Below are 10,339 nucleotides of genomic sequence, written 5' to 3' on the forward strand. Positions count from 1 at the left end.
GAGTTATGAGAAAGAGAGGAAAAAAATGAAACCTACTTCTGAGATTATCCCCTTTCCACCCCTATCACTTCCAAAGGGGAAGCACTTACAAAGTAAAATAATATATAAGTATATTATAAATAATCCTGCTGAAAGGGCTGGTCTTGGTTTAGAACAGGAAAGGGGCTGTGGGGAGACAAGTCCTGAGTATTGAAAAGTATCTCCAATCTCCCTGATGCCAATGCACTTTTCCTCTTGAAGGATTAATGGGAATGTGACCATTCTGAGACAACCTGCCCCTCCTTTCCCCTCCCACCCCTCATTTCTTACTGAAAACACAGCAAACATCTCAATCTAATTTTTAAAATGACATCTTGATGATTGGGTTTTTTTTTCCCTGAATTCCAGAAGATTTGGTTAGTTATTAGTCCTTGAAGGCTGCAAATCTAAATAAGGGTTTATTGAAACAAGCAAAATGAAGCAAAGGTAATTTATATTTTTCAGATGCATCATCTAATTTGTAGTTTGCAAGATTGATACTAATCAAGAATATTAAATCAGTGTACACGTGAGGGGAAGTTTGGCACAGCAGACAATAGGCATTATTATGTTAAAGCTTTCCAGATGCTTCCAGACTGAATTTTTATCTGAATGTTGAACTTAAAATTCATGCACAGATTTTGTTCAGCTGTTTCTGGCTTATATGGAATTCATTGCTTCATTCAGCTCAAGAGAACAGCTCCTACTCAGCTGAACGTGTGCTGGTTTTCCTGATCAGCCTGGGAGATGTGCATGGACTTGTTTTACATCTCAAAGAGGAAACAATCATCTAAAAGGCAGGGATAAGGAATGTATGTCTTTTCAGAACCTGGGTCTTCTGGGTTTGAAATCACAGGCACCTTTAGCACAAAAAGGTTGTTTCTTTACACATTCATATTCAAACATGGCGTGGAGGAGAGCCTTGGCTTTTTCTGCCACAGAGAGCTCAAGCACTCGTACCTTTATTTTCCTTGGCATGTACGTGACGATGCTTAGCCCACCTGAAGCTTCTGCTGTCTTCTATCCCATTTTGTTCATCTTTTCCCTTTCTCAACTTCAGGAAGGGATGGACACACCCACTAATAAACTCCATATGTATAATTCATTATCCATAGCTCTGATGTGTGGAGCCTCGCTGCCCGCCGCTCTTTCTGCTGTCTTCTATCCCATTTTTGTTCATCTTTTCCCTTTCTGACACCCAGTATATGTATTATATATCTCTATATCTCTATCTCTCTCTCTCTCTCTCTCTCTCTCTCTCTCTCTCTCTATATATATATATATATGTATATATATGGACACACCCAGTATATGTATTATATATATATATATATATATGTATATACATATCTATATATATCTATAGATATAGATATATGTATAATTCATTCTCTATAGAGCTAAGCGCCGCCGTGTCCCGGCCCTTTCCCGTGCGGAACCTCGCTGCCGGCCGCTCTTTCTGCTGTCTTCTATCCATTTTTATTCATCTTTTCCCTTTCTCAGCTTCAGGAAGGGACGGACACACCCAGTAATAAACTCTCTGTGTTATAATTAATTATCCATAGCTCTAATTCCGTCTCCTTTCGGCGGTCCTTTCCCGTGCGGAACCTCTCTGCCGGCCGCTCTTTCTGCTATCTTCTATCCATTTTTATTCATCTTTTCCCTTTCTCAGCTTCAGGAAGGGACGGACACACCCAGTAATAAACTCTCCACACCCAGTACTAAACTCTCCATGTTATAATTGATTATCCATAGCTCTGATCCCGTCTCCTTTCGGCGGTGACCCGGCCCTTTCCCGAGCGGAACCTCTCTGCCGGCCGCTCTTTCCAGCCGGCGCCCGGCGCTGCGGCGCGCGGCGCGGCCATGGCGGGCGCGGGGCTGAGCGAGCGGGAGCGGGCGGGCTGCCGGGACCTGCTGGAGCTGCTGCGCACCGAGGAGCTGCTGGCGCTCACCGACACCGTCACCAACCGCCTGGTGCACCCGGAGAGCCGCCAAGGTGCGCGGGCGGCGCCGGGGCCTGCCCGGAGCCCCGGTTCGCTTCCCCGGGCCCGGCGCTGCCCGGAGCCTCCCTCACGGCCCGGCAGCTCCGGGGCTCGGCTGCTCCGAGCTTGCCGTGCTTCAGGCCGGGTGCTGGCAGATCGTCAGCTCTACACACGCATCTTCTTCCTCTCAGAGAGCTGCGAGCACCGTGCCCTTAGTGCTTAAAATACTGAGAGCTCAAGAGTCTCTCACTGTTGGCACCATCGCATTTGCTTTCAGGTTTTGAAAGGGTGAAATACGAATCTACATTGAACTTACTTTTTTCGCAGGACACTTGCAGTTGTGACTTTTCCCCCGTCACTTTGTTGAAATTTGTTTCGTAAGACTTCATTTTTAATGTGAGTTATCTGATGGGTTTGTTGCCCTGATATGCACTCATCCTCAAGCCTTTAGTATGTTTAATGTGATGTAACTCAAACCTGTAAGATTTGCTCCAATATATTTCTTTAGAAGGTCTTTTGCCTGCAGTATTTTTTCCTCACCTTTTTTTTTTTTTTTTTCACTCCTTTTTGCGGTGGTTGTACATTATGTTAAAAGATTTTTGTGTTTTGCTTCAGTTATTTTTTTCTGGTTAGATTTAAGGTTTTTATAAGTCCCATGTTAACTGCTAGCCTCAGTTTAGGTGGGAACTGTCTGCTGCAACTGCTTTAAAAGTGAATTTTAGTTTGTCATGTTTCCTCATTCTTCCAGAGAGCCTTGTAGCTGGATTTTGTTTATTGTTGCCATTCAGTGCACTGTTGTTATGCTTGAATGTGTTTCCTTATGAACATGGGATTTGTAATCACATTGATGTGGAAATCAAACGGATTTAATTCCATTTCCAGCAGGCTTCAGGAAGGAGGTGAAGCCTCACTTTAATGAACTGCTGTGCATTGCTGAAACACTTCGCTGGAATTCTTGTCCAAGAAGCAAATTTCCAAGCCTTTGGGTGTATTCTGTGTCTGATGTGATGAGGCCATATTTCAGTTTGCAGACATTTCAGTCTCTTCCTGCCCTGTCACCTTGTCTTGTACTGTGTTTGGAAGTCAGGAGTTTAAGAAATGACTTAGGTTTGGGGTTTTACTGTGAAGGAAGCTAACTCCAATTTCCCTCTTTGCAGAGGCCATTCATGCCATTCTGGTGTACAGCCAGAACGTGGAGGAGCTTCTGAGGCGCAGGAAGGTCTGCAGAGAAATCATCTTCAGGTACTTGGCAGCTCAGGGGGTCGCAGTGCCCCCCTCCTCGGAGAAGCACCTGCTGATCGAGCGCGTCCGGCAGCTCTGGGCAGGGCAGCTCCCAGCCCCAGGGCCCAGGAAACCTGCACAGGTGGGTGCTGCTGCTGCACACCTCTCATGGCTGCTGTTTGCACCTCCTAATTAGTGCCTTGTCTGGGGTTTCTTCACTCAGAGGCAGGATTAAAAACGCAAAGGAGACTAATTTTCTCATGTTCGGGCTTGGTTGTTGATTAAATCTTATCAGAAGTACAGAAGGTTCAGCAGCACTTCCAGCCACCTGCTAGAAGCAAGCAAAATGGAGACAAACCTAGCTAGCTACAAGGTCTCTTAAAGCTGAACAAATAGAGAATTAACACCTATATGACTTATATTTTTGCCCAATAACCAAACTCCTGTGACCCACAATGCAGCACTAACTGTCCAACCAGAAGCTACTACCTGAAATCATGGAGAAGGAAGATGAACACCAAAAAGGAGACAACACCCAAAGTCCTCCATGTGATTCCATACCTATTACTATACTATAAAAACCTTAAATTTAAACCCCTTCACCATATGAAATTACACACTTCTATTTAACTACACACCCATGACTCTAACTCCATTACTCAAATTTGGAAGCCTTCTCCAAGGCCCCAGGTCAAAAGCAGTATTCTCCAGGGGCTCAGTGCCAGAAAGCACAGAAAGCTCAAAAACCCCAGGTTTCTGGGATCTCTCAGAAATTCTCAGGTGCTCAGCATTGCTTCCACAGGGTGACCAGAGCAAATGTGGCTCTGCACCTGTAGGAAGGTCCCAGATCTCTGTAACTCTTGCTTGATTTGGTTTTCATTGGGTTTGTTTGGTTGGTTTTTAAATTACAACATCTGAAGATATCTTCTCTTGTTTTGCACAGTATTTGATCTCTAATGTGCAGGCTCTTCTCTATGTTTTGAATTTTTAAATTGTCCTATAAGCTAAAATAGAAGATATTCACAAATAGTTTTTGTGGAACAACTGAAAACAGTATAAATGGCACAGAAATCCTGCAGAGGCCCTTGTGGTTTTAGTGAGTCTATTGATAAAATGTGCAGTTTCCAGGTTGCTGCCATTTGTTTTCCCTTTGTATTTGCCACACTTAATACAGCATAAGGAAATGTATTTTGGCAATAATAGATTCTTTTGAAGTTAAATTTTTTGCCATTTAACAAATCCTTGTGGTGTAATGAACTTCAGGGGTTTATTTGTGGTTCTGATTGGCTGCCTTGCTGCAGTTCAGAGCCCCCATGGGCAGCAGCCCCACCTCCAGGGCTGTGAGAGCTCTGTCCCTGTTGAGATCCTATTGCACTGAGCTTTCACTCAGGGATTAACTCATGACAGGATTTAGCTGAGAATTGTTCTCAAAACAATTTTCTCTGTGCATAATTCGAGAAAAAAAAAAGTTTCTCTGAGCAAAGTTCTGTGGTTGATGGTACATAAATGAAGTACTTAAAACATATTAATAAATTTAAAGGAAAGTCAGTTGATTTATTTATGACATACATCTTTCTTTGCATTTGTTTTCTCTTAATTCTCATCTCTTCTTTCTTCACAACTTTGAAGAAATGGGAAACCTGGACCTATGTAACAGATTTGGAAAATAATTTCAGCTAGTGGTGAAACAAATACAGCATTTCTATACAGAATTCTCCAGACTTTTCACATTTCATTACTTAATACTTACAACACAATTTAATACTAGACTTTGGTGTTAGCAAACTTGACATTTGATTTACTTCTAAAAAAAAGTCTTGCTGTCAAGTCATAAATACTGGGAAGTCCTACAAAGTAACTGCACATTTAGTTCCAAAAAATGTCACTTTACATCCTTCCCCTGCCCTTTTTCAGTAGAACCAGGATTTTCCTCTTTGTTTGTAAAGAGCCCAAGACACTGAAGCACTTTTTAGATGTAATTCAAGGAACCTGTCCTGGTTCTCTTCATTAGATAATCATGTTTGTAAAAATAAATGGGATTTTACTTTGGTATTTCTCTTCAGGCACTGTGGCTCAGAACACTTAAAAGGTTTAATATAAGTATGTGCATGATTTTATGTTATTGCTAAACAATTCTAAGAAAAAAATTTGCTTGACTGCAGAGTCATGGAAATGGACAGAAGTCACCAGAGGATGACATTGGTGGTCTAGGAGGAGAATTCTGCCAGTGGTACTTTGAGCTCCTGAACTCTCAGCACCCTTTGGGAGTAAAATCTGAAGAGACATGGGGACCACAGCATTTTTGGGAGGATGCCAAACTGAAGTTCTGTTACAACACTTTGGAGAAAAACGTGGAACAGTATGTGGGTGCAGACATGGTGAGCCTGCGCCTGCTGTCCTTGGTTAAAGAAGAATGTCTCCTCTTCAACCCCAATTTGCATTCCAGTGGCCTGAAATGTGCCATGTCCCCTCATGGGCTGGTGCTGGTGGCAGTGGCTGGCACAGTGCACAGAGACAATACTTGTTTGGGTGTCTTTGAGCAAATCTTTGGGCTCATCAGCTGCCCCATGAGGAACAACACCTGGAAAATAAAACTGGTGAACCTTAAAATAGTAGGACAGAATGCTCTGGAGCCTGGCATGCAAATTGAAAAACCTTCCATAAAATATGAGTCAAACCAGCTGAGAGAGTTCTATGATGGGAATGAACTGACTGTGTTTGAACCTCAGAAATTCTGAGCATTTTATCACAGCTGCTGAGGGGTTGGGTTGTTGCTGCCATGCAGTTTCTCTTCTCTGAGTAAGATTTGCTGAGTGGCAAGCTGAGATACAGGGTATTAACACAGGTGATGCTTGTGGGCACTTTCCAAGAGCTAACAAATATTTCATAGGTATTCCTTCAAGTTTTGCACTGTCATTAGAGTGGAGTTTTGTTACATTTAAATATGGGTTTGCAGCAGTGTGTAATGAGGGGTTCACAAACTGCAAATTCTCTTCAGGACACCTGAAACTCTTCACCTGAGCTGTATCAACAAGTCATTGCATCTGAATTTTGAAATTTGGGAGGGCTGAGTGTCTAAAGGACATCTGAGTCCCAAGAAAACCAACAGAAACCCAAACCAAACCACTGTGAATAGAGGCAGCTGCTGTAGGTCTTCTAAATGTGGTTTAATGGGACAGTGCAGGGAACTTGGCATTGTTAAAGTATTTTTTTTAACTTCTTTGCATTAATTGCTTCCTGTCCTTTTACCTTGTGATTCCAATTTTGTCATGAATACACACAAACTATCTCTGTCCCCAGGCAGACAAGCTTGAGATGATTTCCCATTTCTAGCACTGACTGTCTTGGACCAAGAACTTGATTTGAAAACTTGCAGCAACACTGTATGAACCAAATGCTCTGGTAGTTATTTTGTGTATAATTACAACAGAGTCCTTAATATAATAGTTGTGATTTTTGTATGTTTTCTCAAAATATGTATTTTGTTTACTCTGAGCTGCTTTATTACATGTACTGAAAGTCCATTTGTTACCACTGGGTGGTTACAATGATAGGCCATGCTAAGAAAAGTGTTCAAGTACTACTTAATAACTGAAATTATTGCCAGTGTAAAACTTGATTGATTTTTTTTTTTTTTTTACTTTATTTATTTATAGGGGATTAGAGCTGAAATGAAGTGAAAACTTCTTTTTCTGCGTCTTGTTTGGGTTGTTTGGGAGTTTTGTTTTAATTTTTTGGCTTCACTATTTAAAGTTCTGAAAACACAAGCATTCCCCATAACTTAGCAGAACCAAAGGAACTGTTCCCAGGTTTGTCATGGTAAGGTTTAGCTGGGTGAGAGGAAACAAGAAGGTTCAGAACTGATTTTTATGAACAGTCTGATTCTTGCTTTCTCCTTAAAGTAATTTCTTTTCTAAGCAAAAGTTCAGATACTGTGTTGGGATGTTCTTTCTCAATAAACAGCTGAGTTGTGGCTTCTAATTTTTCTGTTGTTTAGAACAAATATCCTTACTGAGAGTTCCAAATTCAATTTTCAAATCATTGACACAGGCAGAATTTTTTAAGAGCAGAAAAACATTGACTGTGTGGCAAATGTGAGAAGGTAATTTTAGCTGAACCTTGACTTAAAGGGAAAGGTTAGGACTTGTTTAAATGGAGCTGAAATTGTTTCTGGACTTGTTTAAATGGAGCTGGACAAGTTTCAAAAAGCTGAAATATTTGCAGGAGTGATTTCATCCCTCTTTTTAGATGCTGCTGTTCAGAGCTGAAGTAATTAATTGTTGATTTACCCTTGGAAGCACTGGAATCCATTTTACTTGTATTTAGGAGATTAAAAGAATTAAGTAAAATTTCCTCAAAACTGTTGTCATCCATTTCCCTCTGTTTCCTATCACAACAGATATTTTCAATAACAGTTTCTTATCACTACCACTGAAGCTGCAATGCTAAATTTGTGCTTTCTAGATCTCTCTCTTGGCAAATAATTTGATAAAAAGCAAAATTCTGATTTGTAGGAAAGCATGTGGAACTTTCTGAATGTTGAACAGTGGAAATTGTGTCCCTCTCTGCTTTCTTGGGATGCTCCCCATGAAATGAAGTTCTAAAGTGTGATCAGGAATTTGTAAAATGTGTCTAATAGTCTTCATCTGTTTAGACTTTATGATTTTTTTATTCTACTGTTTTTTTTCCTGTTAAAATTGTCTTTATCATGACAGGAAATCTTTTATATTCCCTTGTCACAAGGTGCTTCTGCTTCTTCCTGCATTGCTTGCTGTTTTCTTCCAATCCATTATCTGTCTTAGTAGCTCATTCTTTTTCCCCTAAGAGTTAGATAAGGGTAAACTCTGCAAGGTGATAAAATTCTGTAAAAGTAGAAATACAGGCCTGCAGTAAAGATATCAACAGCCATAGCATTTTGCTTTTAGCTCATGCAATGTACTTCAGTTTTCAAAGCATTTTGAAGACCTGCTGCAGCTTGAAAGTTCCTTTTCTTTTTTCAGGGTACAAAGTAGAAATCTGAAATTAGATGTGGGTGTAGCTGCAGGAGAGATGACAGTGCTGTGACCATCCCTGCTGCCTGCAGGAAGTGCAGGGCCTTGCTGGATCTCAGCAGGTGACAGGAGTGGCCTCTGGGTGACATCTGGTGGCAGATTCATCACTTGCCTGGAGCTGCAGTGCTGAGGAGACTGTGCAGAATAAGCTGCTTTATCCCACTCCTTGCTGGCAACAAAATGCCCTGAAATTGCCAGGTAACCTCTTGCCTTGATCTAAAGGAAAGCTTGAAGGGAATCCCTCAGCAGAATGAAAAGTAAGAAACCTCCTATCTTTCCAGTCTAACCTTAAAGAAATGACAAAAATACAACATTTATTGGACTTGTTGCCAGTAGTAATTGCCCTTACAGAAACTCTTTAGAGACATGGGCTAGAACAGAGCAGAGATTTTTGTGAATGTGATGTTTGTGCAGGGAGGCATCTGCTGGAAGGAGCAAAGGATGTGTAATTCCTGCACAGCCACCTCTTCTCTGCCCTCAGAGCATAAATTGCAAGGGAAATAACATCATGTTGTACATGCTGCCATAAATCACTCATTTTATAACCAGTAAAAGCCTGAGCTGCTCTCTAGATGAGGCTGGGGTGCCTTGCCAGCATTTTCCCACATAAGACTATTGAAAGGAAATGGTGATTTTTAGTAACTTAACTGTGATTTAACAAAACAGGCTCATCTTTGGTATCTGAGCTTTCTTCCTCCTCAGCTGCTGAGGTCTGTTGTCCCAAATAATGGACAGGAGCAGCTTTCAGGTAAGGAATGAGTGACTGAAGTCCACCAGGAGAGGTGGCAGAACACACTCAGCCCCTCAGTGTCTTTCCTCTGTTTCAGGAGCCTGTAGAAGATCACTGCAAGTGTCCTCTGAAGCAGCCTGGATAACTCCAAGTGTGCTGTTTGAATACTATGTTAGAATTCCAAAATACCAAACCAAATGTTTTGATTTTTCCTCTTGGCAAATTGCAGAACCTCCCAAGCACAAGGAAAAACATGTTCAAGCTGTCACAGGCCTTACTGCAAAGGCTGTTTTAGGTACCCCTGGCTGTCACTGGGTCATCTGGGTTGTGTGGGTGGGTGTTGCACTGGGGTCTCTGCTGTGTCTGGCTCTTTTGTCCTAGGGTGGGCCCTTTACAGTGCCCTGAGTGCTTCTGCAGGCAGCATTTTAGTGCCAGTCAGGAGGCTGTTTTTGAGGAAAATGCTGTGTTTGCTGCCACACCCACAGTTGCTGTGATCTGATTCACATTACAGAACGTTCCCCCTGGAGTTCCCTTGGGACAAAATGCACCAGGGAGATCCTGCAGCCCTGTGGATACCCTGCAGTCTGTGAGGCACTCAGGCTGCAGGACCACCCTGGAGCTGGCTGGCAGCAAACCCCCAACACATTCAGAGATGCTGTGCTGGCAGCATCTCAGCAGCAGCTGTTTCATGCTCCTGTTGCACAGCACTGTTTGCTAATGTAAACACAGCTTAGGGGTGATGAAAATGGTAATATGGCCTCCTTAGGATGAAATTAAATTCGTTTTCATCCTAATGCCTTCTTAAAATGTGTGTATATAAATGTACATACATATTTTTAACAAGTCTTTCACTCACTTTCTAGCATTTCCCTTGCAGGATTTATATTTCAAATGCAGTAATTGTCAGCTCCTCTTTAACAGCAATAAGCATAAGACATCATGTCAGTACTTGTTCATTTATTCCTTTTTCTCAGTTCATTAGTGTTATTTATTGCCTGGCTGGATTTTGAGTATTAATGAATTCTCCTCAAAGTTTGCATTTTTTATTGAAATAAATCGATCCCTTTAATATCTCTTCAGTAATTATGTGTTTAGATATATTTGCACAGTGCCCCAGCTCTAACAAGATTAGTGGCAGGAAAATCCCATTCTGCAGATTAGCATGATGTATTGAGTTGAACTTTAGGATTTTCCTCTGGTGCTTCATTATGAAGGTTTACAGAAAAACACTTTGTCTTCAATTACTTGCTGGCTGATGTGCAGCTGAAAGGCTCAGATGAGCAGTCATTTTTTTTCTCTGAAATTAGAAACATCATCTTATGAGACACAAACTCTTT

General features: G+C 41.6%; 1 protein-coding gene across 1 annotated transcript; it reads left to right on the top strand.

Annotated features, from left to right (window-relative positions):
• Positions 1-1,821: 1,821 nt before the first annotated feature.
• Positions 1,822-10,069, top strand: C1H3orf38 (chromosome 1 C3orf38 homolog). Its single transcript, XM_056488439.1, has 3 exons — positions 1,822-2,014; positions 3,158-3,363; positions 5,384-10,069. Exons 1-3 carry the CDS (start codon positions 1,882-1,884, stop codon positions 5,957-5,959), a joined length of 915 nt encoding a protein of 304 aa, XP_056344414.1. The 5' UTR covers positions 1,822-1,881; the 3' UTR covers positions 5,960-10,069.
• Positions 10,070-10,339: the final 270 nt, after the last annotated feature.

Source organism: Oenanthe melanoleuca, chromosome 1 (assembly GCF_029582105.1).
Source record: "Oenanthe melanoleuca isolate GR-GAL-2019-014 chromosome 1, OMel1.0, whole genome shotgun sequence".
NCBI lineage: Eukaryota > Metazoa > Chordata > Aves > Passeriformes > Muscicapidae > Oenanthe > Oenanthe melanoleuca.

Excerpts from the sequence above, each read along its gene's own strand:
- C1H3orf38 (XM_056488439.1), top strand. The coding sequence starts at position 1,882 with ATGGCGGGCGCGGGGCTGAGCGAGCGGGAGCGGGCGGGCTGCCGGGAC. Across the intron at positions 2,015-3,157 it reads GCACCCGGAGAGCCGCCAAG|AGGCCATTCATGCCATTCTG; the intron begins GTGCGCGGGCGG and ends CCCTCTTTGCAG. Across the intron at positions 3,364-5,383 it reads GGCCCAGGAAACCTGCACAG|AGTCATGGAAATGGACAGAA; the intron begins GTGGGTGCTGCT and ends GCTTGACTGCAG.